This window comes from Phoxinus phoxinus (genome assembly GCF_949152265.1).
Source record: "Phoxinus phoxinus genome assembly, chromosome: 23".
NCBI classification, from domain to species: domain Eukaryota; kingdom Metazoa; phylum Chordata; class Actinopteri; order Cypriniformes; family Leuciscidae; genus Phoxinus; species Phoxinus phoxinus.
In genome coordinates, this window is record NC_136898.1 from 10,249,406 (window position 1) to 10,273,361 (window position 23,956).

The window sequence follows — 23,956 nt, forward strand, 5'->3', positions numbered from 1 at the left end:
TAGAATGAGAATACAATATCAAGTGGTTTTATATTAGTCAATGTTTGTCATGTAAGAAATACGGGTTTACCACATCATTTTTATTTGAGAGAAAATTTTTTAATTTAGTAACTGATGCAGAATTTATAAATTTATTAGAAATAATAATAATATTTTCGAATACATTCCTAAAAGTCTACATATCTCACCACAGATCCAATTTTAAATAAAAAACTTTTAAGATTTTAATGAAGTTTTCCATAATTTATGTTTCCATCCAAAGTTGTGAATTTAACTGGTGCGCAAATTTGGAATTTCGCATAAAACATTTGTGAATAAAGCACATTTGTATCCCATGTATTCAAGAGAAAATTCCTGGGAAATTGGTGCAAAATATCTGTAATAAAAATGTAAGTTCCTGCAATCGGGGAAGCAACTGTGGCTTTTATCAACAAAATGAATGATTTGCGTCTCAGAGCACGCTGATGAAACACAATAAACGCTGTCTTGTTATATTGCGTTCGGATGGTGTTTGGGAACGCAATCATGTGAGACACTTCTGGGACATTATACCAAATCATTCTGATGAAAGACTTTGGCTCAAGCATTTCAGAATGACCAAACCAACATTTGAGATGCTGTGAAATTGAAATTGGTACGCTGGTTGTTAGTCCAGATATCCAATCACATTCTCTGTTTAGGCAAAGGTTTTTGTTGTGTATTGAGGGATTTATATGGTAAATGCGTTTCCATCGTAGTTTATGTCTTCTTATCGGATAAAAAATGTATCCGCCTTAACTGAGAGCCTACTGTAGGTTTTTTTATACGTATTTTTAGAATTTATGCACATCTTGGCGTTTCCATACATGCTTTTTTATGCAATATCCCAAAATGCACAGAAAAATTGTTGGATGGAAAATTGGTACATACAGTAGCTACTGATAAAGAGTGTAGAAATGTATTAGAGAATATCAATAAAAAAATATATAACCAAAATTTGTCATTTAGAAATGTATTATAAACCACAATAACAATCTCTAAAGCTAAACAAGAAAAAATACACACATATATTTCATAGCATAAAAATAAAAAAACTTGCACCCCTGCTTGGGGAAAACAATGGAATAAGTTGTTTTCTAGAGGTGATAAGTAATAACTGTAGTTTTTGTGCAACACACAGCAGATGGTCTATTGTCAACTCTACAGTGCTCACACAGCCTGACAACACCTCAGGAAATGAGAGCGCCAACACAGGGACAGCTGAGACAACGGTCTTATCACTAAGAGCAACACCTCTGATTGCTACTTACACAAGCTCTCTTCAGTGTGTGCGCATAGATAGGACCTTCATACAGTCTCTGTACCAAGTGTTTTACACCGGGAACAAGACATGCTGTGGAGGAAGGGACAGCATAATCTAAAAGGAATGACTTGAACTTCTTCACATTTCCATACAATCACGAAGATCTGCTGTCAGGAACGCGTGGGTATCAGTCACTCATGGATTCAGTAAACACTCCAGCACACAACGATAAGACATATCTCTTATCCTGACAACAGTCTCAAAACATTCCACTTGCATCTCCACTGCGATCACTCACCCCATCCTCTCTGTCGATTCAAAGACTTAAGTAAAATAAGAGAGTGGATATCACATCAAAGAAATATGGAAATTTGGCAGATTTGGCATTTTCTGTTGCCATGTTAATTTTTCATGAAACAGGGAAAATCCCTTTTTAAAAGTCAATTTCATGATTTTAAGAACCAATAATAATAACAATAATAAGTAAATTATTTATGCTAATCAATAGCATAATCAAACCATGACCCTTAGCGCAAAACAAAAATCATATTTCAAAAGTCCATTTCATAATTTAAAAAGCCCATCAATCAATCAATCAATCAATCATTTTATTTTTACTTTTAAATTATTGTTTTTTTTTCATTTAAAGGTATATGAAACTTTTTTCTTCAAAAGTCAATACATCATCAATCCTTCTTCCAAAACGTGTTTTTGTTCACTGTGTTTATATTTTAGACCTCATGGGATAGTTTTAGCAGGAAATTGCTCACATACAGTACATCACTTGCCCGTGTCTCATCATATCCATAAATAGAGAAAAGTTGCTCCGGCTATTTTGACACATGTATGGAGTAGGAATGACATAAATTAGTTGTCATAATGAACGAGAAAGTTGAATTGGACATGCAAATTCTTGAAGCTCCGGGGAATCAACTGTTTAAAAAAAAATAGGCCGAACAGAGGAGAGTCTGCTGGCAAAGTGAACGCGACACAGCTCGTAATAAAACAGGAATCAACATTGGATTGGCTTTTTGGGGATGGCGAGAACTGATGGATTTGAAATGTTGCAAAAGCGACACAGAGATGCTGTTTTTATTACTCAGCAGGTGAGTCAGGTATGTTATCGAACAGAGAAATTGACACATGTAGCTCTATAACAGAGTTCATCGTCAAGCATTATCTGTGAAGGGTCATATGCATCCGCACAGTCACGCAGAGCCGAAGAACAACCAAAACAATGTTCTTCCGCAAAATGCATGCGGTTTTGTTTTTTAAACTTACATAGAAATGAAACTAACTGAAATAAGTTTAAGTACTAAAATGTAAATTAAAGCTAAATATTATTTTTTTAAACTAATAAAAATGACAAAATCACATAAAATTACAAAAGCAAACTAAAATGAAAAGGAAACCTAGATATAATTTTAATTATATTCATATTATTCATTATATGAATATTAATAAAATATTAATAAATCATATAATATTATATACATAATAATACTAAAATAACACTTAGTGTTAATAATAATAATAATTAGTGGTTTGAACCACTAACCCAAAGTATAAGCAATGGTAGATGCTTGTATTATATATTAGGCTGTATCTTCAAGTCAGCAGAGATATTTATCAATATGGAAGAGGATTGTCTAGTCCAGTATACAATCCAAAGTATATCTGAGCACTTAACAAATGATCAGGTAGAGAGGCTCATCTTTAAGCCAGCATAACACAATTCTTCTTCCTCCCCAGTCTTGGAGATGCTTATTTTTCTGAGAAGCCGAGGGAATGTAAGTGGGTGGGCAGGAGAGAGGAAGAGTGCAGGGCAGGCATGGAGCCAGACATCCAGTTCATGAAAGAGCTATGATAAAATATCCCAAAGCCTATAAGACCCACCAGCACTGTATGAGTGCCTCCCTTCCTCGAAAATGATGGTTATGTCAGGACAGCGCACTCTAGTTCTGAGGAATGGCTTTCAACGTTAGAATGAGGACCGGCTGGGTTTTGTTCTCAATCGAAGCGGTCGCAGCCTGCCAAGGCTTTTTAATAAAGAGAGGTAGATTTATGCCGACATCAAAGTGAGATGCTAAATGTCTGACATTGTTCGTCTACTCTACCCGGTGTCAAACTGTATGGAAAGGGCAGAGCATGATCTATGATAGTGGTATTATCAAACATGTGAAGGCTGAGTTCTTCTGAAGACACTTCACACAAACCTTAGATTTGCAGATGACTTTCAAGGTCACAAGTTCTTATAGACTTGTAACCTTGGCTAGCATGTGTCATAATTTGTCTAAATAAGTATTTTTGTTTGAGAAAGATTGACTTTATAATGGAATTACACACTGGTTACAAATGAAAGAAAAATTAAAGTATATTTCTTAAAGGTCCAATATGTAACTTTTGGACCTCTAGCAGTTAAGTTTTTCGTCTAATATTTTATTTTATTTCAGCTTCAACTAATGAAAACTATAGATTAGTTATGAGTAACACTGGTTTAAACCAATCAGTAACCAAAGTATTACATTTCAACAACATACTGAATAATTATAATAATTGAATATTCGAATAATGAAATTAATCTGCAGTCACATTTGCGAAAATAGCCCATGTCCAAAAGCTTGCAAAAATAAAAATAAAATAAAAATTTTTTTAGTTTAGTATTTTAGTATAGTATTATTGTATAAACTTTAATCTTGTTATTACAATAGATAATTGGTCACTATAACAAAGTTTTTCAGAAGACTTTAATGACTGCTGAAGGGTTCAATCTCAGCAGCTGCAAAAGCAGCCTGACGTTTAGCAATGCTACTGTTGCCTCTATCAGGAAAGAGTGTCAGGTCAAAGATGAAAGGCCATGACAAACGGGTCAACGTGAGGTCTGCAAGTTTAGACAAAGTCCACTAATGTTCTCATGAGCAAGCACTTCTGAGGGAGGATGCGGCTCCAGGCCGGGTGCCACATTAATCAGCAAAGTCTACCGAGGAACACAAGACGACATGGTGTAGAACATTTCAATTGTTTTTGCCTAATGAAAGTCAGTGGGGTCCAAAAAAACGTTTAACCCCAGTGACTTTCATTGTAAGGACAAAAAAAAAAAAAAAAGACATTTTCCAAAAAATATTTTTTAATGTTGACATACAGGTTTGGCATAACAGAATTTTAATTCCTGCATGCTATCCATTTAATGACCAAATAAAAAAAGCAATCACTAAAAAAAGCAATCACATTGCAATGTTGCCTACGTTTATTTTGCCACAAATCATTAGGAATATAATTTGGTGGACTACAACATCTCCTCAGATGAAAAACTCAGATGAAAATGGAGCCCTGAAGGCTTCATATGACCAACCTTGGTCTCCCATGTTCATGCATCCACTCCTGTCACTGTTAACATCAGTGTGTGACATCTTGGCTGGAAGATCTGAGCACAGATGGCTCCATTATGGCAGCATATGGTGGAAGATCATATCCACACAGACCAAAGCCAATTCAAACCTGAAATTAAGAGCCTTTTGAGAATGACACAACATTTCTATTCCACACCATCTTCCTGTTAAATATTACAGAACGAGTTTTCGTTTCAAGTTTGGTCAGTCCAATCGAGCTGCTCCTTCCACAGATTATTTGCTTTAAACTGAAAACTGTGTCATCATCTTTCTAACCTCAAATCACTTCAAATGCATTTGACTTTAAACCAATCGATCTCCTCAAACCCTAAAGGAAATAATTTTTTGCTCGTATTTGCTTCAGAAAGTCTTTCGGATGAGACGTTAAAACCGAGGTCCTGACTCTCTGTGGTCATTAAAAATCCCAGGATGTCCTTCGAAAAAGAGTAGGGGTGTAACCCCGGCATCCTGGCCAAATTAGCCCCTCGGCCTCTGTCTATCATGGCCTCCTAATCATCCCCATATACTGATTGGCTTCATCACTGTCTCCTCTCCACCAGTAAGCTGGTGTGTGGTGGGCGTTCTGGCGCAATATGGCTGCCGTCGCATCATCCAAGTGGATGCTGCACATTGGTGGTGGTTGAGGAGATTCCCCCCTTCTATGTAAAGCGCTTTGAGGTCTCAGATAAAGCGCTATATAAATGTAACAAATTATTATTATTATTATTATAGAAAACATGCATTTTGATTATTCTACCAAGTATTTTCTGAAGGCAGAGGACTTTCCCAGACCACCCATAAACTCTTGAACAGGATTTATGATTAAGGATTAAATAGGGAAAACTAAGGCATTGTTGTCCTAACCCGCACACTAACTGGGTGTATTGAGACAAGAAAGCAGAAAGTCTTTCTTAAACAGGTTACGATCTGAAGTGCTTCTAGAGTCTTGCTTTCAACACCCCAATGATTTCACTAGTTTCAACATAACGTTCTTGCAGATGTTGAGTGTTGCTTTTCTTTTTAACCCTAGAGAGAATGGAAAGTTTATTGAGTTTGGTTGAAATCAACATTGGAAACATCTGGATGCAGTTACAACACAGTGCATTCCCACGCAGAGGAGAAGACGTCATTCAGGAATCAGCAGGAGAGAGTGGAGAAAAAGAGCCGATGGGAGGAACCTTCCCAAAAGACCCACAACTTCTATCAATACCAGATGTTAAATGACAGTCGCAAGGTTCTCAGAAAAAGAACAGAGTTCCATTGTTCTAGAAGAAGCATTTAGAAGTGAATAAATAAATAGATAAACTGTAAATTAATAAACTTCACTCACTACCCATGAAGCTTGTATGTTAAAGGAATAGTTCACCCAAAAGTAAAACTTCTGGGATCATTTACTGAATGTATTTGTATGGTTACAAACTTGTATTGTTCATTCAATGTCAAGGGGATTCAAAACAACCACAACCACAACCACACAACCACACACACAATTATTGGTCAGCCAAACAGATAGCTCCACCCCAAACTCATGCCATTGATTGAGCCAATGTTTCTGTTGTCGGGCAGGTTGGACAGCACAAACAAACAATGTTTTGAATTTGCCAGTTCACACTTTTATTGTGGGAATCAACATACACATTGCTTATTTATAGCTATCTCTATATATCAAGATGGTATTTTAATACTTTTTAAATACCTTAAATGCAAGTCCACATTTATTTAAAATCTAATTCAGTACACTTTAAATGTTCCCTGCCTTTTACTTTGTTAAAATGGGATTTTAATAGCTCACATGTAAGGTTTCTGCCATGCAAAAAAAAAGTCTGGACACTTTTAATATCCTCTCCCTTTCAAGATGTGATTTAAAATAGAAAAGGAGCTTTGATCATGGAAGAGCAGTGGAGCAGGAATCTGAAGGGTAAAAAGAGAAGGGAACGAATGACATCAAAGAGTTATGGAAAACATGTAAAGGTGGATAGGAGGTGTGAAAAATCACTCCCAGTATCTAATGAAAAATGCCAGCATGAAGTGAGGTCCCACATTAGGAAGGAGAACAGTAATTTACTCTTCATCACAACCGGTTATGTACCCACTAAAAGGAGAGAAAAAGAGAATTCAAGGTCACCGCCTAGGAGACATGCATCACAAGTAGAGTCATCATCAGCTTGGATGTGGGAAAGAAAATCCCAGTTAAGCTCGGAGGAAATGGATTGCAGTGGGATGATATCAAGATACCCTAATACAATTTCTCTTTCTCTTTCCCCTGTGTAATATTCAAGGCTTGAAACTACCATAATAATAATGAAAAAAATATCTCACCTATATAGCAATAGAGGGTGAATTGGATTTCTTTTGTCCCTCAGTTTATAAAACCAGTGATATTTTTATAAAATGAAATCAGGAAATAATAACATGCAAAGCTATAGTGAAATAAACAGACCCAGAGGTTTCAATCAGAAACATTAGTGAAGATGTGAACATTGACTTCAAAGATAGCTTGATGAGACAAATAGAGAGTAAAAGAGGAAAAGAAAATATTTTTTTTAGGGAAACATAGATGATGATATTAAAATGAGATATATGGGGGAAGGGGACACTTCTTGTCAAACCCGTTATTCTGAAAGATAAAGAATAAATGATCGACTAGATTCTTACGTTTTCGGAAGCCATTATTCATAGTGACTCCCTTGGTGGTTTTTTAGCACGTCGCTAGGTGTGTACAAATTGATGAATAAAATTATAAAAAATATTTTTTTTAAATATTTTTTCAGCATGATTTGAAGTGTCACTAAATAGGTATTAGTTATGTGCCAAAGTTGAATGCTTATGGTTAAGGGTTTGTTAAAATCCCTAAACCCGAGTATGAGCAATAAGTCCAAGCAAGCACCACTAAAATGATGCAAAATGCACACACTCCTACTGACAGAAAACTCTGGTTACAAATCATGGAAAGACTGCCAACTAGAAAATTAAATCTCTAGTTTATAGTCCACTGCTCATGTGAAGAATTGGTGTGTGTGTGTGTGTGTGTGTGTGTGTGTGTGTGTGTGTGTGTGTGTGTGTGTGTGTGTGTGTGTGTGAAAATCGTCCATCACAGGTTGTCCTACGCTGCCATACTAGGGTGTCACATTGTGCTGTGACAGCTGTACCAGGAGTTCAAAGAACAGACTATGACTTGTCGTCCCCCACGAGACTGTGATACCTTCCCTGCTCTAGAACACACAAAATAAATCAAACAAACAAAACCTCTCCTTACTACGTCTCTATACATTTTTATCAGCACAAAGAACCATGCATGCCCTCTTACAGGTCACAGAGGCACTGGGGTCATGAGTGATTATCTTCCTATTGATCCGTGTCCCGTCATGATCAATACGGTGTCCTTTTCTTCAGCTTGAGAAGGTGACCGTGACTCTTAGTGAGCTACAACCAGACAGAAAAAAACAGTGGAACTATTAAAATAGGCTCTCAAACAATTGGTGAAGACAGAAAGTAAAACACTCTGTCTTGCACAATGCTTTAATGCAAGATGCTGAAAAAAACGTGAGACGTCCCAATTATTTAATGTTTAACTAAAAAACACATCCTGAACATCTACTGCCTTCTCCTTCCGTAGACCTAATAGAAAGGCAAAAAAAGGTCTTAGCGATCTTGTGAGTGGAGCTGATCTATAAATCTGATCTATATATCTATCTTCAATTCCCGAGCTATATGCATTTTAAAAGGGGTCTTGATCTTTTGACATGTAAGAGGTCATTTTTAAAAACATCCACTAAGTCACATTATTATGTAATAGTGCAACAAAAGACCGCCTCTGCAGAATCAGATCAATGCTTACTTCTACTTTATCGCATCTTTGGCCCCGCCCACTGGCGCGTTAGTGAGATGAGAAGAAGAGAAGAGCGATACAGGATCACAGGACTTAAAATAACATTTACCTTCCAAAGGATCCTAATGCTAGGAGAGCGCTTATTATTGTGAACTTCTCAGTAGAGCATTATTTGTTTGTTCGGTACATTTCACTGTGGATTCTTTGGTAAATCAGTCTCAATTTCGGCAAAAAGACTTTTATTGTAAGATATAGGCCCGAGAGTAATGCCACAACATATAAGTAACCGTGTTAATTCTAATGCCTGATCTGTGACCAGTGATTTCTGAGAAATAATGATTCATGTAGTCAGACGTTCTTTCTATCAAAAACTGTTTATTGTTATGCGTCAGTAAATCAAGCCAGTGACTACTGGCAACTTCACATTGTTTCTCTGAGTAGCATCAACATAATCTGTTATTTAAATTGTGATTACATTATATAGAAAGCGATCAGAGTCCTCCCTTTATAATCGCTGGAGCTGTCAATCAAATAGAGCGCGAGTTAATGACTGTTATTGGTGGTTGTTAGTGTATTACAAAGGTACAAAACACAAACAGATATTACTTCAATAGGTTAGTGTATTGACATTACATCAGTTATATTATCATTTTATCATGTTTTTTTCTTTCTATAAATTTAAGTTCAATCCGTAAAACCTAAAATGTTGATACTGTATTTTTTTTACAGTAAATTTCACAGATTTCTTTTTTTTTTACAGTGTAGTCAAACACTGATTAAGTCATCATCAACATTGTCCAGTTTCTATAAAAGAAAGTCTAAATGTGTTCTATAACTAGTGTCTAAAACTAGTTCTACTAGTGTATTATAGTTTCAGTGGGTTGAGACATAAAACCCAGAGTCAGTGGCTTTGAATAGACTGAATAAACAATGTCCTCTTACTCTGTGGGGTTGAGCATAAACTGGCTTGTCCATTCAGCTCCACACAGTCCTTCATAAGCAACAAAAAAATAACTTCTAAATATGTTAAACCGCTGGCCCTTGTTTCACACTGAAGAATGTTATATTTCTGATTACTCTCTACCACTCCTGTCCGTCTTCTACTTCTCTCCAAAAGAAATCAATGCAAGTATTGCATTACCGATGGCCGATGCAGTCTTTCTTTTGCAGTGATTCAAATCCAATATCACTTCCCGGGGTTGAAGGAAAACTGAGGTGAGATATTTTTTGCATTTACTTTCTAAAAATATAATTAAAGCACACTTACAAAATGGAAAATCAATAGCTTTCAAATGACGCACAGGAGGTCAATCGAACCTGCAACAACAACAACAAGCCTTCTGCTATAAAGCTTGCCAAAAAAGAGTTCAGAGAATGTGATTGCGGCAGTGTATTAGAAGATACAGAAACTAGAACTACAAGATGAAGAATAGACAATAAAAAAAACATGAATAAAAGCATTTGTGTCTAATGGTGTGTATTAAACAAGAAACCGGATGTACCATTTTTAGGTGGTGGACAAAATCAGGTTAAAGAAAATAGTCATATAGAGACCAGAATATCATCGCTGGGCACTTTTGACTTTGGTTATTGGTTATTAAATAACCCAGCAACCATCCCAAACCCCATAGCAACCATATTAGAAATCCCCTAGCAACCGTCCAAAACCCACTAGTTCAATGGTGTGTGTTAAAGTGACAAGGGAAGCACAATATATTGATACTCTATTGGTTATCTTCCGATATTAGTTTTGTTAAACAATATCAACCACTCTTATTTTATATATTTTTTGTAATGTTATTTAATTGAACATGCTCATTTACTCTATTTTTACATTTAGATAACACTCACCTAAAGTTAACTTTTAAAAACAATGTAATCCTTTGCAAACATCAAAATGAATATCCATTTTTTATACAGTACAATACTATTGTAATGCCTAAACTCACTGTAGAGTTTAAAATTATTAGTTTTCATCTTTAATTTTTTTACTTGTTTAAACAATAGTGCAGAAATTTAATATCAGTAATTTATCACTTATTATCCAAAACGTAATTATCTGCAAGAATTAAAAAAAATGGAGCATCCCTAGATTTTACCCCTGGTTAAAAGAGTAAAATCCCTGACCTTTTGTAATTCATTGCTTTATATGAAGACTTCGCAAAAACAGTGAAAACTAATCAAACCATTTGCCAATAGTAAAGAAAGTAAGTGCTTGTGGAGTGCAATGTCTGTAAAGCTGTTCGGAAAGGAGGAAGTTCCAGCACATAAATAAGCTTGTCTTCTCCTCATCTGACTTTCACCACCAAGCACTTTCCAATCTATATATAACTGCACTAGGCATATTACATCTCAATTACCAGAGCACAATCTGTGAAGTGGCCTGCCAGGGATGAAGGGTTATCGCTGCCAGGGCTAGTCGTGTCATTGTTGACTTCATTGTTGCCAAGTCAACTGGTCAGAACGTAGACAGAAAGTTCCACAACTCAATCTGGAACTCTTCATAGCAATTACAACCATTTCTAAAAATTCAGACATCCTGTTTTATCTATATGCGAGTTGGCAGGTGGATGTTTATGTGCAGTCCTGCTTATCACAACCCAACACTGTGAAAACAGAGACAGACCTGCACCGGCTCGGACCTGCTGTTACAGATGGAATTTTCCATGGATGGCTGGCTTTTTTTGGCAGCTTTCGTGACGAATTAGCTGCTGTTTGTTAAAGTCTGCATGAGAATGTGCCAGCAGAGCGAGGACACAAAAGGGACCTGTAAAATAAAATGGTAAAGTAAATTTGAGGACAAACCAAGGGTGCTAATTTAGAGTGTTCTTACGCCACATCAAAACAAATCTGACCGGACAAGATTTCCTTTGAACACAGAGGTGTGTGTGTCCCTCTCAAAGCATCTTCTGAAAATTCTTTTACCAAAAGGCCGACAAAGCATGACTAAAATACCATGACAGTAACGTGTGAGAAGGCAATAAAGGGTCAACGATCTCCAGACGCCCCTTTCGCTCCTGCTGACCCCCGACAGGGATCGTCTTTAGGTTTAACCTTTGAGCTAGACCAACAAGGAACATTAGAGTAAAATAACAAGCCACTACAAAACTATTATTCCACCAACTGGTTCGTTTGTTTTCCACATAAGAAAAAAGTTTTACAGGTTTGGAAAGACAGTAAATTAACAATTTTTGGGTGAAATATCCCTTTAATAAAGTTGGGGCGAGCAGCTAGACCAAAGTGTCCAACCGGAGTTCCATCATAAAACTTGGCATTCAATCCCTAGACGTGACTGACAGTCCTGAGCTCGGCTCAAGCGGGCGGCCAGCCACTGCTATCAGCCGCGTGCACATGATGTAAAGCCGCACTGTCATCACACACCATTATAGACCACCACAGACTTACACGGACCATAACTCTTATTTCAATCAGCCAGAGACTGAGGAAGGCATGAAATGGTGAGAAAAAAGAACACAGAGATGAAAAAGGCCACTGCTGTGTCCTAAACTAAGCTCATGAATTCATTTACCATCATAACAGCTGGGAATGTTTTCATGAACATAAATGCAGAATTATTCCAAAAGCCTGTTACTTTGAAAAAAATCACACTGCAGAAAAAACTGTACAATGTCGGTGTGAGTCAGGGAATGAATTAAGAATGCTGGAGTTCTGTTTAGAGGAACCTAATATCTTAGCTATTTAAAATGATAGTAGCCAAGTTCCCTTTTAAAAGAATAGTTCTCTCAAACATTACAATTATTTTATTATTTACTCACCCTTTGTTAACCTGTATGACTTACTTTCTTTCTTCTTTATGACACGCTGCCAGTAATAAAAATATTTTTTGAAAGAGGTCTGAAATAAAATTTCAGTACTCCAGTCTTCAGAAATCAGAAACATTTCCCATTATTAATGTTTAAAACTAATTCTTAAAAATGTTCTGGATTCTATTTTGTCAGGATTCTTTCAATAGAAAGTTCAAAATAACAGCATTTACGGGAAATAAATATCTTTTGTAACATTATAATACATGTATTTTCTGTCACTTTTGATCAATTGAATGCATCCTTGCTAAATGAAAGTATTCATTTCTTAATTATTATTTTTTTTTTTTTAAATATCCTTGTCTTTATTTTCACAATTAGACAAAAACACACCATAAAAGTATAATAAAGGTGGTCCATATATGCCAAATTCCAAGTCTGTATAACTCATATAATAGTTTAGTTTGAGAAGACAAACATTTTATTAACTATTTACTGAAATTACATTCATGAATTGTTCTTCTGAGTAAATAAATCAGTTGATCCAGTTCACAAAAGCAGTGTGAATGATCGGTTCACAAATCAGATCCAGATCTAAAGTTCAACTCACTCTCAATGTGAACTCAATGATTCGGTCTCGGCTAGACTCCTAGAATAGGAGATCAAGTCTTATTTTTGTTTTGTTTTGTTCATAACACAAAGACATCGTATGGCTTCTGAAGACTTGCAGTATATAGTAAATAAGTCATATGGAGCACTTTTATTATATATTTATGATATGTTGTGGTGCTTCTCTGTTCAGTTTGAAGCTTGAAAGCTCCAGTCCTCATTCACTGTAACTGCATAAAAAAGTGAGCAGGCACATTCTTTGTTCTCTGTTCTTCTTCTACGTAAGAAAGATCATCATGAGGGTGAGTAAATGACAGAATTGTCACTACACCAGCTTCAACAGAAACTGCAGGTTACAGTGCTGTGGGAAAAAAAAACTAAACAAATATTCAAACTCACGAGAGCAGTAAACAGACTGAAAAAAAATCCATCAAGGCTCTAATGGTTCCTCAGAGATAACACATTCAGGTTGCGAAAGAAGAAAACCCTTCTCTACTGAGCTTCCTTCAAACGTGCATGTGCCATCTGTGTGAATCCAAGCCTTTCTTCTCTTCTGCTTTATCCTCAAAAAAATCTCCCTCTGCCACGCTTTTGGATCGGTCTCTGAGTTAGGAGAGAAAACCATTTATTTCCTCTTTTACTGTAGCCAAAGAATGTCTCTGCTGCCACAGTCGTGGACCTTAGAGGACCATCTGGAAGCCTGGAACATTCCAGTATGATTGCCCTAAGGAGAATGCAGACCTGCATTCCAATCTGAGGGAGGGAGCCGGGCCGGAGAGGGACCACGCAGTGCTGGAAGTGGACTGAGCCAAGTCCGACATGGAACTTCTCAAAGTTCTTGAACACAGAGGATCCTTTGTTCACTTATCCATAGAAAGTTGGCTTTGTTCAAATGTGAGTGTGCGAATTTGTGAAAAGTTAATAACGTCTAGCTCTTGCTCTTCTGGATAAGAAAAAAGTTTGTGATAAGAAATTAAAGTGATATTTCACAGAAAATAAAATTGTCATCTTTACTCACCCTCATGTAGTTCCAAACCTTAGAAAAATGCCATTGTTTCAACTCAACGGCAAACCAAACAATATTTATCTCAATTATTTTACAAAAAAAGGAGGCTGTAACCATGAATAAAGATTGGAGGTGATCAAATATAAAAGTTTAGGAAATTGTTTGATTCAGATCTTTTTGGATGAATCTGTTGATCCATTTCACAAAAGATGTTTGAATCGTGTTCAAGAATCAGACTATTCCAGTTCTCAAATCAACTCAATGACTCAATGATCCAGTCAAAGCAGATCCTTATTTTTTTGTGTGTTCTGTGGAAGTCATACGTGTTTGAAACAACATGAGGGAAAATTTTTTTGTTAACTGGGACAAAAGATCCATGTCTCATATTGCTCATAGTTTTGTCAGATGATGGAGGAGGATGGAGTGCTAGATACTATTTTCAAGGGACGCGGAAGCAGACTGAGGACATGGTAGACGGGCAAATATGAAGAAGTATCAGGACGCTTTTTCGTGCGCTGCACTCACCCACGTGCTCACATATGCTATTCTGAGCATCTAAGGATTTGAACGTCCCCGCTCTCTTGTGAATCACTGCCTTTCTCAATTATGTGAGCTGGTTTCAAGATTTATGCCTCAAAGCTAAAATATCAAACTGGATTTGAAGACGAATTTTTCAATGAATAATTCATGAATGAAAGCTCTCCTTCCAGCACGTGTCCGCCTGACTCGTTTATCTGGCAACACACACACCCCCACACAGATGCTCAAAACAATGGGAACATAAACCTCTTTATATTCAACAAATCCACAGCAAACTCATTCTGAGTCTCGTCATCCAAACAATACACTATAATATTCTCATGTCACTTTGTCTGTATTTTGTGAAATACTTTCCATCACATTTAGCGGTTAAAATGACTGAATATCAATACTAAAATTGAAACAACCTTTAATTCATATTTAAAATTAGATTTTAAATTGGTTTTGACAACTGACAACAACAAAAAGACAAAAAAAAAGTGTCACAAAAGACATACCCCCAAAAAATGTATTTGATCGCAACCCCAAGTTTCTTTGCATTTTGTCCTTGACCTACAAACAGCAAAGTGAGCAAAGATAGCACCTAATTCCAGACTAGCGCAAAGCAAAGGCTTTTGTGAAGCTGAAAATGAAGTCATGCAGCACACCGCTTTTCTAACAAGAATGTAAACATGCGAAAAACCAGTCAAAGCCATGACCTACATATCCTTACAGCTGTGTAGTTTTGTGCTGTGGCCTGATGGAATGGTTTCAGAGTCATTTCCTTAAGGAGTCACGGAGGAATCATTTCTTGTAAACCGTGTGGGTTTCTTTATAAAAGTTGAGATTGGCCAACTGATGGTGCCCTGCTGCTCTCACATTGTTTTCTCTGGAATCTAGAGAGATGCTATCATCATCTCTCCCAAATATGCCTCAAATTATGTGTGGGACTCAAATAACAAGAAAGAGTAGTAAATGGCAAGTGGAACTGTTATTGCACATCTTGAATAATGACCCATTTTTATTTTCCAAAGAATAAAATATCCCTATATTTGCACTTTGCAATGGGAAAGTACATGCCAGCATTGGGACATGTAACGTCAAAACAAAAGCATCTTGATATCCAGTGTTGCGGAAAGTTACTTTTAAAAGTAATACTTTTACAATATTGTGTTACTCCCTAAAAGTTAGTTACTTTTTATAGAAAGTGATGTGTTGCATTACTTTTCTCACCTGGGCTTGGTTGTTTTGTTTTTTTAATAACAATAATACAATAAAAAAAAGTTATATATTTGCCAAATGTAAAGGCCCTTTACATTAGAGGGTGCAGCTCAAACGAACCTTTCAGCTGTGCTGCTATTCTTTATCGCAGAAGTATAGGACGTAGAAGAAGAAAGTTGAATACTTCTGCTTCAGCAATGTGATGTGATCACAATGTAAATGTGATGTTCATCTAAAGTAATTTTTGCTCATTGGTAAGGTTAAACTGGGTCTGCCAAATGCATAAATGTAAATGTAAATGTAAATGAACTGGACCATTAAAAGCCAGCAGCAAAGATATTAGTTCATAAAGTAATTAAAATTACAGATTAAAATATATTTGTGTTAAAATATTATTGCATTTTATGCGTTATTTGAAAAAAGTAATCTCACGTTACCCTCAACGGTTGATAACGAGTTGTACTGCTAGCATCTATTCATTACTTTAAAATTCTTTATAACTTAACGTTTAAATTCATACATTTAAACGTCATACACCAAGCTGTGGTAGTCCTCCGTCTTTCCTTTTTTCATTATGCCATTGACTTTGAAGTTAAAAGGGAATAATTACAAACATCTCTTTCATAGCACAAAGGGTTGCTAGCAATTTTAGCACGCATGGATGCACACTAGTACATCATACAGGCATCTTCTGGAATTTTATTTTCTATAACGTACTATAATTCAGAAGGCACTAGGGTGAATCTAAGCAAATCTGTCAAGAAAAAGTCACTACAGAAAAAATAAAATAAAATAAGAAAATATATTTTGGATATAAAAAAAATAAGTACAATATACATTTTTTTCAGTATAAGAAATGATTTTTCACATTTTAATCAGTATGTGCAAACAAATTTAAATTGTAAAAAATAGTTTTTGTTGTTCTACCTGCAATTTATGCACCCCCCCCCCACCCCCATTTTTAATGTTAAAATTAACATCACAGCACAAAAAAAAAAAACATCGTACTGGTTTTAAATATAGGATTCATTGTCCTTAATTTGAAATAAAATTTCTTTTTGATTTTTGGGTGAAACATGGCTGGCCTCGTGAGATTTCTAATCTTGCGTATCATTCAGAAAGGAGGAAACGTGTATTGAAATTCATCCTGCTTTCATAATGGGCTACACCCATTGGTGTCAAGTTTACAAGACAATATCTGTTACAACTGTCATTGATTTCTGTGAAGGACAGAAACAGATTGTCTTTACCTCTGCCTCGTTCAGTTCACTAAGTGTCACTCTCTCAGAATTATTTTCTCCTATTTTCCAGCAACATTCCAAATACATTCCAATGAGTCGACGGAATTTTCAGACGGATTGACAGACAGTGGAGAAACTGACAGGGAGACATAGTGAGAGATGTGCACCAGTCTTCTCGTCGTACTGGAGCCAGTAAGTCTCTTCCTGCTGCTGCAGCTGTCTCCATCAGCTGGATCCTGCCTGTCTTTCCCATTCACACCACCCTACGCCCTCTCATCTCTCCATCCGTCTCTTTCCAAGCGCCCAGGGGTCGGCGCGGGTCAGCTAAAACCAGCGTTTACACCCTCAGCTAGGCCTGTTCCCACACAACTACAAATACACACGGCACGTCGCTCAAGCGCACACGCTTTCTATCACCCACACGAATGTATAGACGAAAATCAGCAGTTCTCCACACCCGGTCGTATCCCCAATTAGAAACATTCCAGCGTGACTAATTAAATATTGCCAATCTAGATTTAAACGAGAGAGATTTACACAGCACACAAACGTGACATATTTGACATCTGAGCTAACAGAGGGAAATCAGGAGGCAAACCCTGCAGTCCAATGTGACCGGACGTAAAGTCAAGGACAACTCTAGAGAAGTTAATGATTATTTTCATACTTATCCTGCTTAATGACTTAAAGATAAGAGTAAAACACCATATTGTTGCGCATTTTTTAAACTCGGAGAGCATTGAAAGACAACAACCATGTTTTCCAAGCTGCATTGACTCTCTGTTGGTATTGGTTGAAAGTTTACAGTTCAAGAAGTGAAAGATTACAGTAAGACAACTGCTGCCGCCTGGATTACTGAACCGTCACGTCTCAAAGCTCACTTGAGCACTTGTACACAGAGTTTTTGCCACCTGACTTATTTGTGTTTTCCTCAGGGTAAGGTTGTATAAGATTTCCCCACTGTAAATACAATGACGTGATCTATGCAGTGAAGGGGCCACAAAAACAGAACGATTGTGATATTCTGAGTCACAGCAGGACATGAGTTGGGACATGAGTCACATGAACTGAATGTGAGGAATTCACAATAATATTATAGAGGACATACATGCAAATAGAAAGAAGACTCTTATGCTCAACAACAAGGATGCAATTATTTGTTCAAAAATACAGTAAAAATTTAACATTGTGAAATATTATTTTTTTTAAATAAAAAAATAAAGTAATGTATCCTTGTGGTGGCAAAGCTGAATTTTCAGCATAATTACTCCGTCTTCAATTCCTCTTTTTATATATTTTTTATGTTAAACCCTTTTAGAGTCTTGCCTGCAACCACTGCAGAAAATGAAGGGGGAAAAAAGTTATTCCGACTCTAGTGGGCATAGATATGGTTCAATGAATGCATTCTTCTTCATCTTCTACTGTGAAATGCATACAGTGCAGAAAATACTTCAACAGTTAAGAGAAAAAGGTAAGAGATAAGGAAAGAAAATTAGAGAACAGACCTTTGATAGAGACAGTAAGGGAGGAAAAGCATGGGAGAAATTCAAAAAATGTTTGCATTCGCAAAATGTAACAAACTCATCAGGCATTGTCATTACAGCAAAGTGTGAAACATCTCCCAGGAACTAGTTGTTCTGAAAGAATATGTTCTCAGTATTTCACTAATGTGATAAGAAGACATTAAAGAGTAATTGAGAAAACACCCAGACCAACTGAGTCATATCGGCAGATCTCTCAAGCGAATAAGACTCATTTCAAGGTCTTGTGTTCTTATTGGACAGGATCCTGACAGCATTTAGACGAACCCATAAATCCTATGGTAAATTCAGTGTATAAAACATGACTGAGGAGGGCGTGCGTGACGTATGCAAACATGCAACGGGTGATGTGAAGCGAGACGTGGGTGTGAGAGGAAATCCAACATGATGCAGGAACGTTAAACAATAGACTTCACAAGTTCGACCTATTATTGAATTATATTCCCACCTGAAAAAGGGCAAACTGAAGATGTGACACCAATATGGCACCTGGCATCTGTCCCAGAATTAGCAAGTCTCTATCGCCCTTACTGTATCAAGTGATAAAAAAACTAAACAAAGCAAAGCCACAGCTTTCTATGACAAGGAAAAACTGCAAACAGGAAATATTTAGTTGCCCATGAATAAAACATCACAAAGCAAGCAGGTGTACGTATCAAAGTGTGTGTGTGGAAAAGTAAAGAGAGCACAAATGAGAAAGGGATATGAAAGAGAGAACAGTTGCCTACGGTCCCTCATAGAGAGGTCACGTATAATCAACCTTTATTATTTCCCATCTCTCTGAAATGGAGCAAAGTCACTGCTCTGAGGCAAGTCAAAAGAAGAAAGGGTGATGTAAGTCATAAGGGCCCGTGAGGGGCCCGCCTCCCCTCATATACTGCTCATTACAGGGCCAATCGCTTCATAAGCAGATCTGTTACTGCCTCACATATATAAAGATCTTTACAGAAGGACAGTTACAAGAGCCAATTTATGCTGTGTAACCTGCTCTTTTTCTGCCTGTGTGTGCGAGCAAGACTGCATTTGCAAGGCACATCCATTTTCTTGACCATTAAAAGCTTATTTGGCCTTTAGCCATATTTGACTAGTTTTCCCCAAGGAGGTCAGGTAAATTTGTGCTTCACGGACGTTTGAACAAGTCTGCCCCCCTCCCCTCATATAACCTCTGTACAAATTACTGAGCAATTTCTGGGGTACTGTGAGAAATCGAATACCATCCGGAGAGGAATGTGTGCGATTACGGTATATTATTTTTCACAACGCTTCTCCTCATTTACTTTGACCTTTGGTGAATGCCATAACTAAAGCTTAAATTTCTCGTTTCACTGCCTGGTGAGTCTTCATGATGGATTTAGACCTTTCGGCTGACTTCAGCTTGCCATCTGGGTAAAATAACAGTCTGCGGTTCAAGTGCTGCTGGTATTGCATCCGATATAAAAAGAAAAGCAATACAGAAAGTCCAATCACAAACTGATCAGAAATGCCACTAGAAACATCAGGTATGAATCTTACTTTAATGACTTTCTTTTCTTAAATGGACAGTTCACCCAACAAATGTAAATTCTATAAACGTTTACTCATCCTCATGTCGGCCCAAACCTGTGCGACTTTTGAAGGATGTTTATTTCATCAAATTAAAGTCTATGGACATGATTGTATGGTCAAAAGAAAGAACAATAATGTGAATGTGAATAGGTGAGAAAATGATGAGAATAATTTTTTTTGGATGAACTATGGTAAAATGACACAAGGTATATAACTTATTTGATCATTTTACCAAATTTTCCATAATATGCCCACACCCCGTCCGAAATCAGTACATGAAATCATAAGACATTCTGCGTTAACAATTGTAACTCAATCGTCGTTTGGCAAACCAATCCTGTCTAAACAGTACTAAAGACATGAAAGGAAACTCTTGTTTGCTTTTCACCATTTGTTCGGTTAACAAACAAACTCAAACTGATTTTCACCAGGATGTAAGTTTGGTGTCTTTGCCCAAATAAGCAAGAGGTCACAGGCTCCTCTCTTCACAGGATGACACGAATCGTAGCAACCGAATGTCAAAACAAGCACACCGAGTTTCACTAAGAGGATGCGGTCGTCGTCATGTGTTCCCGCTCAGGAGTTGCTACGTACTTGCGTCTAGGAAGACAGCAAATGGAAGTGTGTGTTTGCAAAGTTGCAGTGTTTCATCTGACTATCCATTTATCAAAATATGAATTCATTATACTGACTATGTACTATGCACCCAACCAATAAATGGACAGAAAACTAGTAGCCGACCAATGCCGATACCAATTAACCAGAAAGTGGGGTGGCCAATATAAATCCGATATTGGTATAAATCAGAATTTTTTTATACTAATGTATATAAAATATTACAGCACGATAAACTCAAAATAAATATCGGCAGAGTTATGTCAATCTATAACCACTTAATATGACAGTTATCCATTCAATTATTCATCTAGCTGTCTATCAAAATTTTCATCTCCCAATTCAGTCCCATTCAGCCAACTATCCATCCATTCACCCATCCATTGAATCTCCAGTCAAGGTCCTTGTAATTGGACTCACCTCCCACAAACTGTATCCCTCCTGCCACCCGTCCGATGGTGCGAGAGATTAGATCTGTAACACAGCATCCCATCATTGCTGTGAGAGCCACCAGGAGCAGCAGTCCGCAGCCTGCCCCCGTCACCACCGTGCAGATCCTCCACTCCAGACTCGGGATGCCCTGGAAGGAGGCATAGCGCCCACATTGCTCCAACATAACCGTCCCACCACGAGCTTCATCCCTTACAGGGTAGGAACAGCGCCGGAATGTTCCAAATGACACTGGCTTACCCATCTGTGACCCAAGCAGCCAGTATGGCATGAAGAAGCCTATGCAAGATGTGGCTGCACAAAGGAAGGACAACAGGGCCCATACCACACCTGCACATGTAAGACTGGATGCCATCACGCTCAGCTCAAACAAAAAGCTTTCAGATGCAAAAGACACTGGATTTTAGGTTGTGCACATGCAGAGCTCCTAAGCCCACCGGCCCAGATCCTCCCGATGTCTTCCTGCTCGGTTACACCTGAGAAAATAGTAAAAAGTGTGGGAACGTCAGTAAAAAGTCATAAATCGAATGTGACAACTAAGCTCTTCAAATTGCATCAAGCTTACTAAAATCTGTTCACTTTCATATGTGCATTAAATAGGTAAACATAAAAAACTGCCTGTTTGTCACCCAAATATTTTGATCAATGGACCCTTTTCAGAGACGTTTCCACAGTTATCAAAATTGCAACTGTAGTAAAGTTTTTCATGTTTTAATTGTTAAAAATTGTAACACATTTTTAACACTATACTTTGTGTTATATTACCCCGACAGTAAATTACAAAAAAAACGAATTAACGCTGCTGCTAGGGTGCTTCTACTGTACAACAGCTCTGGGAGCATAATGGCAAATTTTACATAATTTTCTCTGTTCAGACTGCTGTAATCAATCTCTCTATATTTTTCTATCTTTTGGAGTCATGGAAACACTATCATAGATTTTTTTCGTTTGCTATTGAAGCAAATGGGAATACAAACAAATATATTTGCTGTCATCCCCCGTTTACCATTATAGAAGTTTACCCAACTATGACGACTTCCACTTCTGAGAACCCAGGAAATTATAGATTTTTGATTGACTTTTCCAGTCATGCATGATTACTACTCATTACAAAAAATTCTGAGGTAGTTTTCTATATAAGAGACCGATGAACAGACTTAAACTATTAAATGCATTATTGAATAAAATGACACCATTAAGACAAAAATACAATATCCAGGCAACAAAATACTTTTAAGACTCAAAACTCTGGATTATGGTATTTAAATAGAATGAAGAGCGTGTTTACAATCTACATTTTCACAGCTAATATATACACATTAGTTGCTGACATTAAATATTTTTTGTTGACATAGTGTAACATGCTGTACTCTATCTAAAATCATTTTAAACGGAACTTTGCTAATTTTATTAGCATTATACTTATACATTTTTTGACTAGGCTACATGTGATATTTGAAGTTTTAAAATAACACGCCACACGTCAGGGCCATTTAAAATGAATAAAAAAAAACTGAGCGTAAACAAGAGGAGATTTAAAATGGTAAAGCACATAATACACTTTCCCCATGCGTTCATACATTTTGACCTAAAATCTTGATGTTGATAAAAGAAAAGTTAATGGACACATTATGAGTCATCAATCCATAACCATGTGGGATGTAAACATAAAGTAAAACATTATGTCGAGCTGTCATGAAGAACCAGAGTCCAAAAGTGAGTCAGAAACTGATTTAAGCATGCAAAAGATATCTTACATGTCTGTGTCGTTCACTGTTTCCGATTCCACTTGTTTTCAAGAACTAAAGAGCATAAAACACGAAAAAATGTGGCGTATGCTGTCTGTTTGCTTCTATCGTGTCCTGGGTCCCTGAAGTCTTTAACTCTGGCGTCTACAGTCCACTCACTCCCGAGCATATGCACGTCTCCGCCCGGGACTAAACCGAGTGTGTTAACGGAGTGGGAAAGCGCAAGCAGGGGCATCAATCAGTCCAGATCCTCCGCCCAGGGGCTGGTCTGACAATATGCTGTGTTTCCCAAGACTCCGCCTGGCTGCCGCGCGCTCTCTCAAAGTCCCTTGTCAAAGTCAAAGCAGTAATTTATTGTCATTTCGTTTTTCTGTGGGAGAGTAGAGACGAAGTACGGTGTCTCTAGCAGTCATGGTGAAAAAAAAAAAAAAAAAAAGGTTACAATTGACAAATACGTTATTTGTACCCTAAGCATATGGGGGATATATAATTAGGCTCAATTTCACAAAATACAAATTATAGGCCTACACATTAACAATGATTTATGAAATTAAAAGTATATGACGATTTAAATCATAAAATTAAAAACCTTCTAGGCAATTTCCAGTTTACATAAAATGCATTTTATGCTAATGTCTACTGTGCGCATGCCGCATCAATACCGATGTGCGATTGAAGAACGAATTGTTCTTTTGAGTCGGAAATTTTGAATTACTTTAAGCAGTAAACAATGAAGTTCATACTCATGTTACGCAGCACGTTTGAGCTTCCTTAAGAACCAATGAGGTTCGTTCTCGTGTGTTACGCAAGTTTGAGCTTCACCAAGAACCAATGAGGTTTATTCTCATTACGCAGCACGTCTGAGCTTCTGCAAGAAGCGTTGTTTTCCTGTTTATGTTCGCTGATCAATGTTTAAATGTAAATTGAAGACTAAATTAAATATCTTCGTCATATAAAGCAATCGAGTCTCTTTTGGACTGGTCTCTTATGGATTAGTTTTACAATCTCTTTATGAACTTTTTGAAGTGTCAAAGTTTCAGTTGCGTAGCTGTCTATGGAGGGATAGAAATCTCTCAGATTTCATCAAAAAGATCTTAATTTGTGTTCCGAAGATGAACGAAAGTCTTACTGGGTTGGAACAACATGAGGGTGAGTAATTAATGACAGAATTTTCATTTTTGGGCGAACTATCCCTTT

General features: G+C 37.1%; 1 protein-coding gene across 1 annotated transcript in view; it reads right to left on the minus strand.

Annotated features, from left to right (window-relative positions):
- lhfpl6 (LHFPL tetraspan subfamily member 6) overlaps positions 1–23,172 on the minus strand; it is a 28,172-nt gene extending 5,000 nt beyond the window's left edge. Inside the window, exons 1-2 of the mRNA XM_079600618.1 lie at positions 22,769–23,172; positions 20,982–21,487 (exon numbers count right to left, since the gene is read on the minus strand). Of these exons, the coding sequence (XP_079456744.1) occupies positions 20,982–21,366 (385 nt within the window). The 5' untranslated portion in view covers positions 21,367–21,487; positions 22,769–23,172. The remainder of the gene's footprint in view (positions 1–20,981; positions 21,488–22,768) is intronic.
- Between the last annotated feature and the right edge of the window lie 784 nt (positions 23,173–23,956).